The following is a 19765-nucleotide window of genomic DNA, read 5'->3' as shown; positions in this document are numbered from 1 at the left end:
ATCACTGTTACGAACACACACAGTTATGGATACTCACGGCTGTACAGTTGGAGGAGTAATCGAGGGGTTTGATTACTTTCAGCTGGTAGAACATCTTGCACACCACCATGACGCAGGCCCACACAGCAGAGATGCTGGATGCATAAGGTCGTAACCGTGGGAATGGGAGAGCAAAAACCCACAGAACCAGGAAGAGCAGGTTCATCAGAGATACCTGTTGTGTAAATCACAACTTTTCATTTTTTTCTTAATGTGAAAAAATATATTTTGTCTGAGCAAACTTGGCAAAACTTACAGTTACAGTTACTCTTCATATGGAAAATGTCAATTGAGAGATTAAAGGCTTGAAAATGTGTCTTTTAGCTCTGATTTTGCCTTTTAAAACTTCTAACTTAAAGGAAAGAAAACATGCAATGAGCAGTATCATCCAGGGGTTGATGTTTCATTTTTTGGACAATGTTTAATCAAGCCAATGTCTACATGACCATGCACACAGTACAAATGCATGCATAGATCAAACCCCACCTCTTGAAGGGACACCCAAATAATGCCAGATGAAACTATTTTAAGGCTGTGGAGCTCCAGCAGTCTCCAGCTCTGCTCCTGGAACTTGTTGAGTCCTAACAGAGCGTGAATGAGCAGCAGGCTTGCTCTGTCCACAATCACAACCCACTTGTCCTCAGGACTGCTGTTGAGAGGAACTGGGAGGAAGAGATAGTAGCAGGGGAAGGGAAAAACATCAGGTATATGAACATCATACTACCACAGTTGTCATATAGCTTGGAAAGCAAATAATACCAAACTGAGGATTTATGCTACATTGCAAACAAGTGACACAATACTGCAAGATTCAAAGAGACAGGAATCAATAACAAACAGATGTGAAATTCAAAAGATGTGTTGTCATTCTCACACAAGGAACTAATATCTTCTTGCGCACTGACATTCATATCTAAATACATAACTAAAATAGAAAAATACCAAACATTTTTACAACCCCAAAAAGTTTAAACAAATCAAGACAAAAGAACCATATGAGTTACCCTCTTCTGTCATCTCCTCCTGCGCCTCATTTTCTTTGTCTTGGGAGGTTTGGAGCCCAATGCTGTCCAGAGTCTCCTGACTTTTTCCATTTCCCATCTGCTCCTTGACAAGCCTAGAAGAAGAAAAAGTGTTTCTGAAACTTTGAAATGACTTAAGAGAAACACACAAACGCTCGGTTCTTGGGAGTTCTGTCAGGTTGCAGGGCATTTTTAGTAGTCAACATTTATCCAACTATTGATTGTCGAAGGAGTCTTTTCTCCCCAAATCCCACCCAGTTGTCTAACAGCAAGCATTAAGATTTGAACTACAGTCTTACCTTTTCTGGAATTTTGCGAGGATTTCTTTAATTCTGGAAATGAAATTGAGAAAAGAGATACAAATTACAGAATATATTCCTAAAATTAGTAATCATTTTATAGTCACCTCTTAATTATGAAAAACTAAATACTTTTGTTCACATAACTCAAGCAGGACCTTTTGTTGTTCAAAGGCAATACTGTAACACTACCTATGAATAGCCACTTTTTTCCAACCAATGATGTTAGCAGCTAATAACTAACTTTACTAGAGTAAAAAAGTTTTAATTGTAAGTGCAATAAAACATGTATTGACAAATAAAAGTGGCTCTTACGTCTCAGAGATCACATTCACTGAACCCCTGAACTCTTCTTCTCTGGGTGGAGAGAAGGATGGGTCAGACAAGAGACAAAAACATAGATAAACAACATGTTTAGACATCAACAAGGTGGTACCAAAAGTATAAACAAGAACAGTAAACAACGTCAGCCACAAACAAACAATCTACGCAGATGTTAAGGCCACAGCCACAAAGAGGGACTGAATCTTCAGTGACTCTTTGTATTGTTTGTTTTAAGCTGACTGACGTCCTCCATAAGAGCTCAGTGTGAAGCCAAGGTAACACAAGAGTTGGTAACAGAGAATAAAAGCTTTTATGTTTTTGAACATTGAAATAAAAAACAATAATGAATTAATATGAACATATAAAAACAAGGTACAGATAGGGAAACATTATCAGATATATAATAATGGCTTTTCCTTTGCTGGCTAACCTCAGCTGAATCTAAGCATCAAGTGACCCCCCTTAATGTTGACGGTTGAAGGTGTATAAATGAAAGTGGCTGTCGAGGAATAAAAGCTCCTTTGATGCAAGAAAGTATCATCCTCCATTTGTCAAGTTTTTACCATCAAAAACTTCTACTATACAAGTCTTTCTGGCACAACAACCGCTGTCTTAGTTTTTTTCCCCCATTAAAACATTTCTAAATTCTACATACTGTTCCTATAAGCATAACTTTTCTTATGAACTACCTATCTACTGTTGAGTTTGATTTGATTTAAAAAAAAAAAAAATGAACATAGCCAAATTAGTTTTTATACACTACAATACAATAACTATAGTGTAGTCATACTATTTTAAAAATAAATACAAAATAAAATAAAATAATAATAATAATAATAATAATAATAATAATAATAATAATAATAATAATAATTGTTATCATCATTATCATTATTATCATAATCGTTATCATCATAATGATCATAATCATGGTAATAAAATAGGAGTATCCATAATCATAATCATAGTAATAATAACAATACTATTACTAATACTAATACTATCAATCAATCAATCAAGCTTTATTTATATAGCACCTTTCATACAAATAAAATGCAACCCAAAGTGCTTTACAGCGATTGAAAACAAGAAAGAAGCAGAAATGAAACAATGCTAAGACATTTTAGTGGAAGATAATAATAATGATAATAATAAAACTAATAAAAATCCAAATTAAAAATAAGAACAACATAAAAATAAAATAAAATAGAGACCAATGCACACCAAAATAAAATATGTGTAATTAAAATAAGTTAAAGCATCAAAATTAAGAAATAAAAATAGTTAAAATAAATAGATTTAAAAGGTAAGGATAAGAGTTGAAAAATAAAACTAAGGCTGAAAAATATCAATAAAACTGAGTAGATAAATAAAATTAAATAAATGAATGAATAAATACATAAAAATAGAATAAGATAACAGTTAAAATTACTAAAATAATAAAGCAATATTTAAATCAATATTATATTAAAAGGTAGGTAATAAAATTGTTAAACCCTACATAAAAGCCAGACTGAATAAATACGTTTTTAGTTTACGTTTAAAAGTCTCAATATCTCCATCAGCTCCTCTCAGATCCTCCGGCAGGCTGTTCCATAGTTTGGGAGCGTAGTGGCTGAAAGCAGCGTCACCAAATGTTTTAGTTCTGCTCTTAGGAACAGCTAAAAGAGAGGAGCCGGAGGATCTGAGAGACCTACCTGGTTTATATACTAAAAGCATCTCTGAGATGTAGTCTGGTGCAAGGCCATGCAGTGCCTTAAAAAAATACTAATACTAATACCATTACTACTACTACTACTACTACTACTACTAATGATAATAATAATAATAATAATAATAATAATAATAATAATAATAATAATAATAATAATAATAACATTTTGGGGAATATTTTCAGAAAAACTATCACAGCCAACTGCATAATCTACTGATATTGTTTATGCCACTACCCAGATTCCAATTACAACACAACCACTGCAAGTGCTAAAGAGACATTTGAGTGGCTATCCCATGGCTAAATATTTCAATAAGTTGACATTTTATTATTCGTGCAAACATTCTTACAGTCTCACCTGGAAACCTGTCTGACAGGTACTTCATCTAGGTCAGTAAGATCCAGGAAGTCTGAGTTGAAGTAGTGCAGCTGGAGGATACAAGCCAATAGGAATGCAGCAGGAAGCAGGATACGTGCAAACAGTTCCACTGTGTCATACCGCTCCAAACCAATGTCACGAAGACTGAAAATGGGACAATGATAGATTGAGAACAAGGGCCCAACATGTTTAGCATTTAAAAAAAACTACATTCTCCTGCTTTATTCATAAAATAAAAAATAGAAAATTGCTAGTAGGCTGATAGCCTATATGCACACTCACCCTTCCTCCGACATACCCATGATCTGTTTGAACAGACCAGACACACTCCTGAACTGGTACATGTATATTGCTATCAAGACCACCATGGAGTAACCAACCACTACCGCCCAAAATGTCTTCAGGAGCCGACGCCACACATCATAACGGACCTGGGATGAGGCAGACGCAAAGTCCATTACATCATTAATGGTCTTAAGAGTCATTTTAAATTATACTACTGTTTGAAATGTATTACTCTTGAGTATGTAAAACACTATAATGTTTCTTATGTTTTCAGAAGTTAATGTCCACCGTCAAACTGTTGTTTTGAGGCTGAGAAAAGGCTCAACTGGCCAGTGTTTATTAAGCATTCAGTAGAGAATACAGACATGTGATCCAGCTGCATCACAGTGGATAAAGTTTTAAAGCCAAACTTTCTGTAATGTTAGGCATTAAATCTTGTCTGACACTGTTGGAGCGTCTGCAGATTCACCTTGCCATGCCCCCACCCTTAATGTACACAGAGTATCACTACATTTAAAAAGTCACTGATCATTTCTGTTGTACAGTCGGAACATCAGCCAAGGCATCAACATTACTCATACAGTGGTCTCTGTGCGTTCTCTATAGTAGGAGACACGTTTTATATTCCTGGTTTGTTTGGGTAGAAAGGCTGAAATTTTTAGCAGCAGCTCCTAGTTGTAAAGTATTTGTTTTTATTGACCACATTAGTGCAACAACGTGATGTAATATGGGAATTAATTCATATCTCTTGTCCGTCTTTAATGTGTATTGAAAGAACGGTTGTTTGGTATCTCCATGATGACAGAAAAGTCATTTTAATAGCCCCATCCTCATCAATGCAATCAGCAAGCTTGTCACAACGCTTATGTCAGCTAATACGCTTATTGTTAGCTTTGCCACTGTAGCCAGTCCGCATAATCAATAGCAGAACCACTCTGTCCATTTTTGAACTTGAAGCAGAATTAGAAACACAACTGCTAGACAAGCAGTCTCTGTAAGCAGTCTTAAAGGGAATGAGAGCTGACACATCAAGGGACTTAATCTAACCTCAATTCGCATTAACCTTACTTAGCACCTGGATTATGGGGTCTAAAGTTGTGTCTGCACAGCCTGATTTTCTTTTGACCAGACACAGTAAGTGAAAAAGCTTACTAGCTAACTGTATTCACTTTGCGCCTTGACTGTAAGCTTGAATGGTTTAAATAGAGCTCATTGCGATGTCTTGTATTCCGTCACCTCCACAACCATTAGGCCTTCCTGTAAGTGCGTGCTGTGTTTCTAAAAGGTCAGCAGAAACATGATGGGGGAAAAAACAGGAAAACTGCAGCGAAAAATTGAATTTGTATGTGTTTATGACTCATAATCAATACTTTTAACAGTGAAATTGTTTCAATAAGCAGCACATTGACTTTTAGTGTATGCATTCTAAGATTTTGTGTAAGAGCTAGAATTATTCTGAGTCACTGATGATAATTTAGGTGTTTACACATTACAGTGTAAGATGAAACTACAGTGGCTTTTTGTGTTATACAGCAGCTCAACTATGAGACTATGAAGTACTTTGTCTGTCCATTACAGAGACAACCAGACTGCATGCTTGCTGTTTAAATCAACCAAATCACTCAAATAACTGACCTGGTAGAAAATCACATACCTGAAAGAGGACAACACAGTAGAGGAAAAGGACAATGTAGAGGATCTTGTAGACGACCACCTTAACATGACAAACACAGGAAAGATTTAGTCAATTTCATAGTTACTTTTTGTGTGCTGTCAGAAATCTGCTTAGATATCATGGGCAACACATACACAAAAAGTCAGTGAACAGCAATTATAACTCAAGATAAGAATGTTATTCTTGGAGCGTTAGTCAGAATGATACAATGAACATTTTCTGTATTTTTTCCCCAGTACATTAGAGATTTTTGATTTTTCTTGTAGATGTTTGATGATACTAGTTCAATTATACGGAATTATATAACTTTGAGAAAATGTGGACCCCAGAGTCAAGGATGAAATGGTGAAACTTACAAGGAAGATTAAACAAACCAATAACTGTACATGTGTCCCAATGACCTCGGCAGAATAGTTCAAGTATGCAGCTTCTCTATAATCAGTACACTTCAATCTAAATTTCTGAGCTGCTTTTTAGTCTTTTAATAGATACTGTACCTTTCCAGAGAAGCTGATCACGAAGAACATGGAGCAGCAGAACAGGATCCAGTATTTCACCAGCAACCCTTTCACTCCTGAGATCAACATTGCTACGAGAGGGGATGGCTGACTTTCCTCCGCTGAAAATGGGGGACACCAAAAAGGAAACAAAAGAAGGTGAAGGTCAGTGGATGGTTAAGGGGATAAAGGGGGAGTACGGAGCATTTTCAACCCGTCATCATACCAAGGCCCCTGGCTTCATGTCATGCTGATCTTCATGGGCTTCATCACTCCAAACCTGTTTTTTCTGGGGCATGGTACATTGTCCAAAAGTAGGACAGGCTCCATTCCTCAACTTTCACCAGAGGTGATTCTATATCATAGCCAATAATGGAAATTGAATGGATGGACGGTTGCTGTAATCTGTTCAAAAAAAGTATTGAAAAATGACTTACTTGAGACAACCTTAAGATCATCCAGAGATTGGGTTTTTAAACTCTGCTCCTCCTGTCTCTCTTTCAGCTGCTGACGAAACATCAACCAAAAGCTGAAGCTATAAAAGACCTGCAACACACACAATGTATCATGAGCACAAAACTTTATGTACATACCCACACAGTTGTGCAAAATGTGATGTTTAACATAATTAATGTTGATATGCACTATAGTTTTAATAGACCCACAATCTGGTGAGCACAAGCTTGTTTCTAAAAAATATTTTTTGAAAATACAGTCAGTGCATGGTTTTTAGACTTTGATCTATGGGGTTGAAAAACATCTTACCGTAATAATGCATAACCCTACAAGTGTCTGTTAAAGCAATCAAGAGCTGTTTGTTGTCGGTAAGAACAAACACTTCAGTGCTTCCTGAACTGTATTATTTACATAATTCATACAATCTTAAATGAGATCTAATGTGTGAACACACTATTATTTGACAACATATCCTGGTAAATCTCACATGGGGATTGTTGACTTCCCTTTAGTTATCACAGCACCCAGAACTGTTTGGGCTATTAACAAAATTAAATAATGGTTGGGTTAACAATACACAGTTTTTGTTATTCATACTTTCTTTAGCATATTATCAAATGTGATTTCAACATCAAGTTTTCTTCAAGGCACTTATGATCCTTTAAAACCTTTCCCGCCTCACCTTAGCTCCCAGGTGAACACAGGGGGCAGGGTGGTAGCTGTTCAGGTCAAAGTCCACTATCACAGCTGGGGGGAGTCCAGGATACAACTCGCTCCGGCTCAGACGGAGCCCACTCAGAAATCCAAGCCCCAGCAGGACGGTGCCGTAGATAGCGAGGAAGGGGGCTGACATCATGGCGTAACGACGTCGGTCTCTCATCATCCAAATGATACAGGACCACACCAGCAGGGCGAAAGTCAGCCAGTTGTTGTATGTGATACTCCATACCTACAAATATTTTTTTTATAAACACAAATTAAATAATGTGAGATGATAAACTACACTGGCAAAAATATGTGTCTAAGGAACGAGTACGTCTTTTTTAAACTTCCTGTAGGTTAATAATTGCAATGCTACGTACTACATACTAACTCATTAATCCTCTGGCTCGTTAGCATGGATATTTCAGCTAGCTAGAATTTACTCTGACAGTGTTTTACAGTTAAAGACATGTATTCACTTTGTTAAATAAAGTTAATTAACAGCTGCAATGAAGATTAAAGGCGCATTGCAATGTATAAATATTTAAATTATATTTATTATATGTATTTAATTTATATAAAGCTCTTATTCTACTTTTTATTGTCTGATATGTTATCAAGAGTGCTTTGCTTGTTGCATGCTAATAGGGTTGCCACCTTGGATTTGTGAAAAAAGGGACACTCGACCAATTGTTTGGGAGGGTTCGGCTACTATTACCAGTTCAGACTGACCAAATGATCATTAAATTCGGACATAGGACACTGGTAAGCTCTGCCACTGCTATCTTGTCTTCTTCTGGTGAACCTTTTTTGGTCATAGAAGTTGCAAAGGCTGCCTGTCTTTGCTTGTTTGATACCACAGCTTGATGCTTTTTTGTTTTCGCTTGGATTTCCAATGCGTTTTTCCCTTCATAATTAACAGAGATTTTTGCTGGACACAAAACGCATGTGGCGGAAAAATTGTATCCCTGGGTCGGCCATACCATTCAAACTCTGACAGTGTCGCCCAGTCAGGATTGTAACTAGTACATCGGGGTTTTTTTCGTGCTGGCTTGCATGTTTTTGCTCCATCTCCTTCCACCTCAGGGTGGAGTACATCAGTCAATTCAGCTTACTGTCTCTCTTCAGTCAAGTTACTGTCTCTCTTCAGTCAAGTTTCCCTCCCTGTTTGAGCCGCTTTGATTGCTAGGGCGCCCGTGTGTGACGAACGCATAGACGGGACAATTTTAAACAAGACAATTTTAAATATCGGCAGAAGCACGGGGGACCTTTCTAGACTACAGAACGAAGTAAATGAGATGAGGTTTTTGCATTTTCCCCCAAAAACGGGACAAATTGTGTCCCGGTAGATATTTTTGTTTTCCCGGGACTGCTGGTGAAAAAAAGAGAACAATTCTGGGCAAAATGGGATGGGTGGCAACTCTACATGCTATGCTAAGCTAAGCCAGAACAAATTTTCCTTCACATGTATTTCTTCTCTCCATACCTCCAGTCTGATTGTCACAGTCATGGATATTGAAAGACTTTTCACACAATCTAAAAACCTTCGTAATTAAATGTTAGCATTGTGTACCATCATGATGATGAGGGCGCTGACATAGCTGTGTTTTTGCAGTAACTGTCCAAAGATGACCAGGCCACTTGGGCCTGTGGGAGGAGGGGATGTCTCCGTCTCCAACTTTACCTCAGACTCCTCTCCCATTTCTTTCTCGCTTCTTGTCTCTAAGCCCAAGGGAAAGAAAAAGTTTCAGATTAAGTCAGATGTAAACAGACTCAAACCACTGATAGCTAGTTTTAATGGATTGGTTACTGGGGTTCAGGATAACCACACATAAAATAGATATATACAAAGTAATTGAAAGCATGTATTTTTCATGTTGAGGTTATGTGTTAAGAGAATTCATTGTAAAGATTACCATGCGATGGGGAGTCTTTGTCGTCATACTGTGGTGGAGAATAACAGTTTGTGTACCCCGTCCCTGGTAACAAAGATCCCAGGTCGTTTGCATGGACATCTTGCCAAGCAGTCTCTGTCATTAAAATCATTGGCTGGGGAAAGAGAGCACAACATACATTTAAACAAGTATTTACATATCTGTCAGTTAAAGCACATCTGTCATACATGATTCATCTTGAATCAATAACACTAAACTTCATGAGCAGTAAAATAACTCACCTCATCAGGGAGGTAGGTTTCATCATCTGTGCTGCTTAAAAGCTAATAAATAAAGATAATCTTAGATTGATGGAACATAAGATGTTAAATATAAAATAGGTTACATGGAAGGAAACAAATGCTGACTTGTGTAGGCTGGAATGATTTATAAGTGTACTGTTTACAGATGTTAACATTTTTATCTGGAAGACTAACAATAAGCAGAATGGTAGGGCATTAGTATTGATGATTGGCATAATACATTAACAATATTCAAAGAAAAAAATCAGGAAAAGCATACATGTTTGTATTTTACCTCTTGCTTATCTCCTGAGATGTAGATGACCCTGGAGAAGCTTGGAGGAGCCTCTGGACTTTCTAATGGACTCTCAGTTTCTTCACCAGCAACGGTGTCCTGCAAAAAATAGCTATTAACAGCTTGTCACGTAAGTTAATATTGTTAGTCATTGTTAGCAATACGAAAGTTTTTTTGGGAGTTATATGTTAAGTAGTGCTAAAAGCAGGATTATTACCACTAATTTCAGAGCTTGTAGCAATACACTGTAGTACAGGTGAAAAACTAGGAGCAGTAGTAGAATAATACTAATTCATTGTATGTGTAACCATATATAAAGAGGAAGTAGCAACATGACTCATCTTACTCACACATGCCTATATAATATTTCTTGACAAGTTGGTAAACACACTCACACAAACCTCCTCCGTTATGTGGACCCATTTGTGCAGCAGAGCCACCAGTGTGTAATAAAGCAGTAGTAAAACCAAAGGGTTGACGAAGTCAGGCCAGGTGACGTGTGGGTGTAGACCAATAACATGCGGGTCTGAGCTGTTTGTCCTTATTACTCCAGTCATGCCAAACAACCTGAGAGAGGTGGGGGAGGAAAAACTAAATTAGAATATAAGTGAGACGGAGTGAGGTTTGAGAGAAGGCACAGCAGTGAATACAGTATAAGTTAATATGTAGTGATGTTTAAAAGGAGTTCAAAAGATTAACACAGACTTCGGAAAGGGTTGCAAGACTGAAACTAACGTGACACCTCTGATACCTGGTATTCAAGCACAAAATTGGTGTCTCATTATATTTTCTAATAAGTTCCACACCTGGCGTAGACATCCTCTGGTGGCACAAGCTGCTGGGACAGGGGCAGCTGGTAGAGGTACAGAGCCAACAGATGCCCTCCGCTGAAGATGGCCATCATCACACATAGGGAGCTGAAGAGTAGCAAGCTGATGGAACGACTGAAAACCCACCACCAAACCAGCCCAATAAACACCCCGAAATATACACCTGAGGTGAGGGAGGGCAGCGTGATACCTGCACACACACACACCCACACACACACACACACACAAACACAGATTAATAGATCAATGACAGAATAAGTTGAATTACTATTTGAATCAATAAATAAACCTGTGCTCTCGCATACACTGCTGTTTTTTACCTGCAAGCCCAAGCAGCAAAGTCACCACTACTTGCCCTGCTGTGTTCATGATTGCAGACAGCAGCAGCCTCAGCCCAGCTGCAAACACTATCAGCTTCTGGACAAACTGAGGTGGACCTGTCTGAACCGGTATAGTGGTCTCATCTGAGCTGTCAAAGGAGGAGCCCTCTGTGTCGCTTCCGTCCTCAGACTCAGTTTCAGTTGTTTCCACTTCCTGTCAGATCAATTAAAATCAGATTGGTACCATAATGCATTCTTAGCATATTGTGTTTTACAACAGTTGATTTGTTACCTCAGGGTCAGACGGCTGTATGCCATTTTCGTGGAGACTGACTTGTGGCACATGGCGTAGTAATTTTTTGCACAGTCTGAGTATGAAAAGGGAGGCAAACAGGAGGCCTACATCTGGAGCCAGAAGACGCACAACATTTCCAGCATCAACCGAGCTGAATCTGAAAAAAACACATTCATGGGTTTGAGCTCCACTGATTTATTTTCTTTCTATGGAAATGAATTGGAGGAAATTTATTTGAAACAAAGTGTTTTAAGCCTCCGTAAGTTGAGCCTTGATTTAGATTTAAGAGAGTGTAATTTGAAGATTCTGTGTTGTAAATATATGACTACTAATGTAAGTGCATTCTCATACCTTACAATCCCTAAGTGGTAGAGGAGATCTTCCCAGAACCCACTGACTGTTAAATAAAAAACATAGTCATCAAGCTGTGAGCAAAGTTTCATCAAATAAGAAAAGTTTCACAAATTGACAAGTCAAAAAATATACAACCAATACTTCTTTGAAATCAGTCTAGGGAACTGCTGATATGTCAAGTAACACAAATAACTGGTCATTTGAAGAAGTCATTTGTTACCATGTGGAGGTATGTAGGCAAAGGGGATCTGCATGAAGCACTGCAGGGTCAGGAGGGTTAGACTGGTGTAGATGATCAGCCTCAAGAACTGACCTGTTCTACCTGAGTAGAGAGGAAAATGGTTGAAACAAGTTGAGGCAGGAGTGATGATTAACAAACTAACTTTTAAAAAATGCCTTTATTAAACTGGAGAAAATTGTAAATTACATGGTTTGCTTAGCTAAAATCTCATCCTCTAAACTTGAACAGCACATGCTTATTTTATGAGCTTAGATTCAACATTTAGGACTAAATAGAAAGTATTTAAAGAGCTCTAAAAGTTGGGCTTGTGTGACCCTTGTGTTTGTAGTTGTTCACAAACTCAGTTATAACATTTACCTGTCATGAAGGAAATGACAACCATAAATGAACCAATAATAATAGAGGGTGACTCCAAATATGTGAGCTTTGACTGAGATCTGCTGATACACACATACAGACACACATAGAATCAAATGATTATGATCTCTTTTATGAAAGTGATGGGTTAACAAATTAGCACTTTTCTTTAAGACTTTTGCTTTCAGTAGAAATTTTTCATCTCGACTGCAATATTATAAAATGGATCAGATTCTGTATCCATCAGGGAACTTTTATAAAACAATGAGCCAGTAAAATAGAGGTATAGTATGTCTATTCTCTTGCTATACAGATGGAATACTCAAGCTTAAGTTTTGAGGGTTTTTTTTTCAAAGTCAAAGCTACACACAGAATGTAAGCTGGATGTTGATGGCAGTGCATGAGTGTTGTGTAATGCATTTTTTCAAGGGCCCGCTAGGGTGTCAACTTAACGCTTGGTGCAGGAAAAGAACATTTGCTGAAGTTCATTTGAGGATACACCAGCACTAACAACCACGCTGTAAGGCTTTGGAAGGCACAGGGCAACTTTTAGGGCCAACATCGACATGCTAACAATCTGATGATAAGCTAGTTGGTGGCCACTGTTCTGTGGTCCTTTTGGCTTTGGGACAATACAAACAATGATAGTTGTCTTCTTTAAACAGTCTACTTCTGAAAGGCATTTTCTGTGTGTTTTTGTGTGCTGTTGTGCTGTTAGCTTGGTGGCAGTTAGCTATGACAATATGGCTTCATGAGAATAGTCAGTCTTCCAGCTGATTGGCTGTTTTGCTTTTCTATACAATTTGAAGGCATCAGAATTTAATGGACTTTTCTGATAACCTGTCAAAAACTAAAAAACTAAAGCTGGGGTGCCATTGGTGGTCTTAGCGCCCACCCCATATATAGAGCCTATAGTCCCAGCTGTCGCAGGTTCGACTACCATTTGCTGCAAGTCTTCCCCCACTCTCTTTTCCCCACATTTCCTGTCTCTCTCCAGCTTTCCTATCAAATAAAGCAATAAAGGTAAAAATGACTCAAAAATATAACTTAAAAAACAATAACTTTAAAGCAGGTCTAAACAATAAATAACCGAATGTAGTCTGCACCTATTAAAAAATGCATTAAAAATTGTGTTTGTGTGAGATGAGCACATCAAGATGTAACATAAATGTGTCTGTTTTTGTTTAAGATGAGAATTGAATAAAAGTGTAGCTCAATGATTCATTTTGTAGTTTCAATCAGAGGCATCAGTTTGTCTCAGTATAGTTTGATGCATGTAATCAAGACGTTGGAGACAAAAAGCAATAATAGCTGATGTAGCTCAACTTTAGCTGAGTGTGCAAGTGTGCTGTCGATATTTAGGGTTTTTACTAAAAGCTTTGTTTCACTTATACCTCTCTCCTACCCTCTACCCTCCCTGCACACACACATACACACTCCCCAAGTATATAGATGGATGAGCATAAACCTATGATTCACACACAGGATATACACACACTTGACCACTTAGCCCAAGGGGAGTAGGATCATATTAGAGAGATGAAGACCACTGTGGGTTCCATGAAGCTTTCAAAGAGGGTGAAAGGCAAACAGTTTTTAGATGAAGGGATGTAAAGTGGAAGAAAAAATGCTGTCAGAATGCTGACATCACATCTTTTAATTCCTCACTGTAATTACCAAGTTATGTATAATTGATTTTCCCATTCAAACCGCATCCTCTTTACAAAGTAGTTTGAGGGAGGGGTGCAGAAACTTTAATTCATCAGCATTCAGTGATCAATATAGAGCACTTGCACACACACACACACACACACACACACACACACACACACACACACACACACACACACGCCCACTGTTTTCTACTATTTCAATATTGTCTATCCTGCATCATCTCTGCCCTTTTCTCTTGTTGTTTGACAGTCTTCGGCAGAACAATTTATGACTGATTTGAAATAACTTTTGTAACATCTCTTAATCCACAAGTCTATCTACAGGTTTTGGAAATATCGGAACACATAATGTTTGTTTAAACATGCATGTTGACCAATATGTAAAACCTAGGTCTGTAAAACTGCAAAGAAAGATCAGTAAACAAATGGATTTTTAAATCTATATTAGTATATAAGTATGTAGGTAATTCTACATGAATTTTTGGATCTAACTTTCTCTATGCTACCACAAGAGTAGGGGACAGGAACATTTGTTGCTCATGTTGGAGTTTCATGTTTTTAAATGTGACTGAATGACAATAAAGTGAACCTTGAACCTTGAACCTTGAACCTTGAACCTTGAACCTTGCTCCAAACTGAATTTGATCATCCTACACTGAAGGGACAGACAGGTGTATAATTAAGCATCAGGGCTATGTAACTGATTAACTACAAAACCTGTGGAATTATCTCACCTTTCATGGTAACCAGGGTGGGGGTTGGCAGCAGTGGTAAGGTGAGCAAGAACAGGAAATACACAACTGACAGACCATTGTAGCGGAACGAAGAAGCTGAGACGGGAAAAGAACATGACACTCTTTATCCATCTCAAGATAAATTCTTGATTCATCCATTGATACACATAAAGAACTTTTCTACATCATCACCTAACCAGAAAATGCGACCCCTCAGTATTCTTTCTTCTACAACCAAAATCTAAAGTAATACGGAAGGAAAAATACAAGTAATACAAGCATTTGTAATACTAACTACATTATCGATATTGCCATGCAAATTTACCATGGATGACTCAATAAAGTTTGCTGTTTCACACTAAACCTTAAATTCATGTCACTGCATACTTTCACTGCGTCTTTAATAATTAGAATCAGAAATACTTTATTTATCCCAGGGGGGAATTCAGTCATTAAAGTTGCTCCTATACACTAAGTAAGAATATCAAATAACATTTCATATGTGCTTGAGTCGTATTGTTTTAGACTATTCAAATAAGTGACATTCGTTCAATAACTTTGCATTCAAAATTGAAGATGTGCCATAAATATGTCCTGTAATTTAGCCAATATATCTAGATGTTTGTTAAAAAATGTAGAAGCTGTTCAAAAAAGTGCAGTACACATTGTTTGATTAAGTTGGAATTTTCCACTTCTGCCACTTCACTCAACACCTACGGATTCTCCTTACTCTGATCTTAATTCTTATTATAAGATCTGAAAGTATATTAGAATTTAATACAATCATTTAACATAATAATTTAATTTAACATCAACTCACCGGTCAGCAGTAACAGTGGTAGTAGTAAGTTATACACCATCCCAACCACAAGGTCCCCCGCCATGTCTCTTCTGTTTCGGGGGACACTGACACTGCTCCTTCAGACACTATCACCCTCTTGATGTCCGCACAAATGTGTGAATGCCTCAGAACTGTAGAGGGGAAGTCTAACCTGCTCGCACATTTCTCAGAGGAAAATGTGAGCAGCCTCGGTCAAAACATCCGGAATACAGCAGTGAAAATAGAGTTTAAATCCAGCACTCTCTTTAACCAGACAGAGATGATGTACATCCACTGACCAAAAATGTGGCGAGAGGAGAATCTTCATTTAAAACTGTGTGATGATGATGATTCCCTCCACTCTTTGCCTGTGTCTCTGTCACACCCTCCTTCCCTCCTCACCTCTCTCTCTCTCTCTCTCTCTCTCTCTCTCTATCTCTCTCTCAGACATAATGGGCTGTAACCTAGCATCTCTGCTACTATGCTCATAATGAACCTAATCTCACTCAGGAGAATATTGATATTTCATGACTGAAAAACATGCCCCCAATAATACATGAATCGGGACCAAGAAACAACAGTGACATGTGATGTCTTTTTACACACTATATTGTGAAGACTCCGACTGGGATTGGACCTAAAAGCCTTTTTTGTGTTGTGTAAGTTTCTACAGTTACATGCCAGCATCTTTGTATGCATTCACAGAATACATCAAGCCCACAGTCTAATTTGTTGATTTCTGAAACCCAGACAAATATACAGTACTGTGTTTGTTTCTGCACAGCCGCGTCAGCCTGGCTCATCATATTTGCCCTGTGGGGTGAAGGGAAGTGTATCTAATATTCATGGCTGTTAGGCCATTAAGAGCTGGTGTGACTACAGAGGAATGATCAATGCGAGGGCTGAGATGAACAAAAACATTAACTTTACTATAGAACATAAGGGGAAACTGCACCATCCTCTTTCTAATATGATGTTGTGTATTAAATTACAGTTTTATTCACATGAAAAAAATTGTGACATACTCCAGTTTTAATGATAGCTTTGACTTTGCCTTTAAAATGACTCCAAGAGTGAATTTCAAAAAGTGATTTAGTGTTATTTTATGACCACTAACAGACATTTTCATACAAAAAGTGTGCTACTAATTAAAAACTAATTCCATGCATTGAATGCTGTACAGTCTATTTAATTTTCAGGTGCAAAATATATGATTATTCTGTTTTGTACCGTAAGTCCTTCTATAATTTTGTTAATCTATGGTCATTGAGTTTGAGGACATTCACTCTGAGATAAGAGTGTTTCTGTGAAATGCTTATGTTGTAATCAGCTGAGTTATGGGAGTTAGTGTTAACAAAACAAGGTTGATACATAAATTTAAGCATAAATGAATATCCAAAGAATTCAAGTGTGAGACAAAAGCTGCAACTCGTGGTCTAAAAATTGCTTCAGTGGGGTTTCTTTTTTTAGAATTTTACAAATATGCTCACAATACAATGATATCTAACTTGTATCATTCCTGTTTAATCATCATAATGCCACAAATAATCTAGAGAATGGTAACCTGTTTAACTAAAGTAAAATTTATCAAAGATGACACTCATCTGCGGGCAGATAAACTCTAACTCAACAAAAGGAAATACACTCAATTACTCCTCAGCAGCAGTTCTAAATTGATCATGATAACAATGAGTGCTGAGTAAGCCGCTTGAATTTCATGACAGTGCAGTTAACAAGAGCTGAGAGCCAATGTGTGGGTCTTAGGTGGTGATGTTGAAGGAAAATGTGCATGTGTGTGTGTGTGTGTGTGTGTGTGTGTGTGTGTGTGTGTGTGTGTGTGTGTGTGTGTGTGTGTGTGTGTGTGTGTGTGTGTGTGTGTGTGTTTATTCATGAGACAAAAAACAAGATAAGGAAATCATACGTGAAGTTCTCAATTGTCTTGGATTATGGTCAAAATGTGTTAGTCAGAGTCAAAGTGGGTGTGACACTCTTAAGTTTTGTAAAGTCTTAAAAACGCTCTTGTTTTGCAGAATGCTGGATAATGTTTAACTGCTACTTAAAAAGTCATACATCTGTTCCTTTCATTATAGACAGTATTTGCCAGCCTCTCTTCTCCACCTTCAGTGAAATAAAGTTTCAGAGTATGAAAATGCAATATGGAGTATTTCTGAGAATACTAAGGATTCACTACAACAAAGGGAATGCATTAGCCAGTATTTTCATATTTAAAGTGAAACATATGCTTTGTGTCACTGGCTTCATGTTAAAATGTGTGTTTACAGTTTACAAGCCAAACAAGCACAGAAGTGTGCTGAATGAATATTGATGTGCACACAAGGAAGATTCTTATTTAAGCCTTAAAGTTATCACTTGGCTTAAAGTGCTAGTGAAGTTTAAGTTTTTAGTTAAAGTCTTACAAGGCAAGTTGACTATTTGTGTGACTCATCTGATTCATATATTATATTTATATGCTCAGCAAGAAAGCAGAGAAGAGGTGTGGCAGTATTTAATGTTAGCCGAACAGATGGGAGGCTGCTCCTCAGGGATTTACACCGATTTGGCCAGAAGCGCTGGAGAGCACCAGGTCAGAATTACACTCCCTATAAAGCCAACCACAAAACCCAAAGGACAACCGGGGGATTCAAAGAATGAGCTCGCCAAAGCTTTTAGTCCCCTCACAGATGCATTTCAGTTTTCATGTTACTACGACAAACCATGCCAACCTGGCCTTCTGTCCTGCCATTTGTCCTGGCTATGGATTTGGGTGGAGTCCCAGGTCACAGGATGCAAGGTTTTTTTCTTAAGTCATAAAAAGTAAAGGAAATAGATGAACCCATTTTAACCAGAGAGGGAAAATAAAACAAGAGTAGTCTTGTCAATATATGGTTGCAGTAACACTTTTTAGTCCCTGATATAACATTTAAATGTTTGTTACAATTGGGAATAACTTGACACTATAGACAGACATCATACTGATGAATGATAATCAGTTTTTTTTTACATCAGGGATGAATGGCACCACATTGTCATTATAATGCAATGCAATGGAAAGATACATGTGTGTATTTGTATCCAATTCAGTATTGTCACTATAACACTTGTAACTATGGGTGCCATTTGTAAAGTTGTGCACATAACAGCAGCTTTTCTCCACATTTAGCTCCAAAACATCATAAAAACGTAGTGTGAATTTTTAAAAGTCACTTTTTTAGGGCAAAATTTGTGATCTTTTCCACATTTTATTTTGTTGTGACAAATATATTTAATTTAAAATCACTGTTAAATCCAAATGTTTAATGTTAGATATAAATGTTGAATATAAATCAAATTGTTAAATATAAATATAAATTTTAATTGTTAAATATAAATGTTAAATGTTAAATCTTTGCATTTGGATTTAAATGTGATTTTAGCTTAAATATATTTGTCACAAAAAAATTGAATGTGTAAAACCTCACATATATTGCTCTAAATGTGATAAAAAAGTGACTTTTAAAAATTCACACTATATTTTTAAGACATTAAAGTGCCAAATGTGGAGAATTGTTGCTGTTATTTTCAGTGTGCACAACTTTACAAATAGCACCCTATATGTAAGTGAGTGTTGTTGGTTAAAACTTGCAATGAGGTATTTTTTCACATTCTTTAATGGATGAAGGTTATGCTGTAGTTTTGGATGACTTTTTAACCAAAGATGAACCCCTTGATCTTTAGTCAGATTAAGATGACTGCTGCCACCTATCGTCCAACACACTCAATAGCAATAAAGGTGCCCTCTTGCCCTGGTGACTCATATGAAGCTTGCATTTTGCCAAATTAATTTTAGGAAAAATAATTGTATTCAAACTTTGGAAAAATTCTATTTGTCCAGATAATCTAGTGAAGCTTGTTAAATGTTCACATAAAAATGTTTATTTTTCTGTGTCACTGCCTATCCCATCCTTTGTTTACAAAAGACTACAAACAAACCTCCCTGTGTACATGGACAGCTTTTTCATATTATAGTGGTGGTTCGTTAGGCTTTTACAGGCTGGTGAGTGCGGTAGCTAAATTCAAATAAGAAAAGTATCTTCTCATTTATATGTCATGATAAATCTATCAATAAGTCATCATAGAGAAAAGTACACAATAAATCAGATCAGACATAATTTAACCTAATCATTTTATTGAATAAGACTCTAGACAAGACTTGGGACTTTGATCGGGGGCTGATTGTTTAGGTAAATTGTTTATTTTATTAAAGGAGGTGGGGTTTTAAAGTGAACAAAACCAATAGTA

The 19765-nt window shown here is 37.1% G+C and overlaps 1 protein-coding gene and 1 long non-coding RNA gene across 3 annotated transcripts in view; one reads left to right on the top strand and one right to left on the bottom strand.

Moving 5' to 3' along the window:
• The window catches only part of si:dkey-11f4.7 (piezo-type mechanosensitive ion channel component 2), a 33599-nt gene extending 18842 nt beyond the window's left edge, over positions 1-14757 (bottom strand). Inside the window, exons 1-22 of the mRNA XM_034695502.1 lie at positions 14668-14757; positions 11883-11984; positions 11660-11705; positions 11306-11465; positions 11014-11227; positions 10670-10883; positions 10265-10430; positions 9864-9962; positions 9569-9610; positions 9309-9441; positions 8966-9114; positions 7373-7639; positions 6672-6780; positions 6235-6356; positions 5717-5776; positions 4060-4208; positions 3757-3921; positions 1676-1717; positions 1361-1393; positions 1044-1156; positions 526-701; positions 38-214 (exon numbers count right to left, since the gene is read on the bottom strand). Coding sequence (XP_034551393.1) covers positions 38-214; positions 526-701; positions 1044-1156; positions 1361-1393; positions 1676-1717; positions 3757-3921; positions 4060-4208; positions 5717-5776; positions 6235-6356; positions 6672-6780; positions 7373-7639; positions 8966-9114; positions 9309-9441; positions 9569-9610; positions 9864-9962; positions 10265-10430; positions 10670-10883; positions 11014-11227; positions 11306-11465; positions 11660-11705; positions 11883-11984; positions 14668-14674 — 2745 coding nt within the window. The 5' untranslated portion in view covers positions 14675-14757. The remainder of the gene's footprint in view (positions 1-37; positions 215-525; positions 702-1043; positions 1157-1360; positions 1394-1675; positions 1718-3756; positions 3922-4059; positions 4209-5716; positions 5777-6234; positions 6357-6671; positions 6781-7372; positions 7640-8965; positions 9115-9308; positions 9442-9568; positions 9611-9863; positions 9963-10264; positions 10431-10669; positions 10884-11013; positions 11228-11305; positions 11466-11659; positions 11706-11882; positions 11985-14667) is intronic.
• Positions 7390-11732, top strand: LOC117821315. 2 transcript variants are annotated; one of them, XR_004632943.1, is made up of 5 exons: positions 7390-7621; positions 8041-8157; positions 9889-9993; positions 10662-10861; positions 11071-11732. It is a non-coding gene; the product is annotated as an uncharacterized LOC117821315 (long non-coding RNA). The 2 variants fall into 2 exon arrangements; XR_004632942.1 differs by lacking the exon at positions 8041-8157.
• Positions 14758-19765: the final 5008 nt, after the last annotated feature.

This window comes from Notolabrus celidotus, chromosome 11 (assembly GCF_009762535.1).
Source record: "Notolabrus celidotus isolate fNotCel1 chromosome 11, fNotCel1.pri, whole genome shotgun sequence".
Lineage (NCBI taxonomy): Eukaryota > Metazoa > Chordata > Actinopteri > Labriformes > Labridae > Notolabrus > Notolabrus celidotus.
Note: the sequence above shows the minus strand (reverse complement) of the source record. Positions and strands in the feature narration are given on the sequence as shown.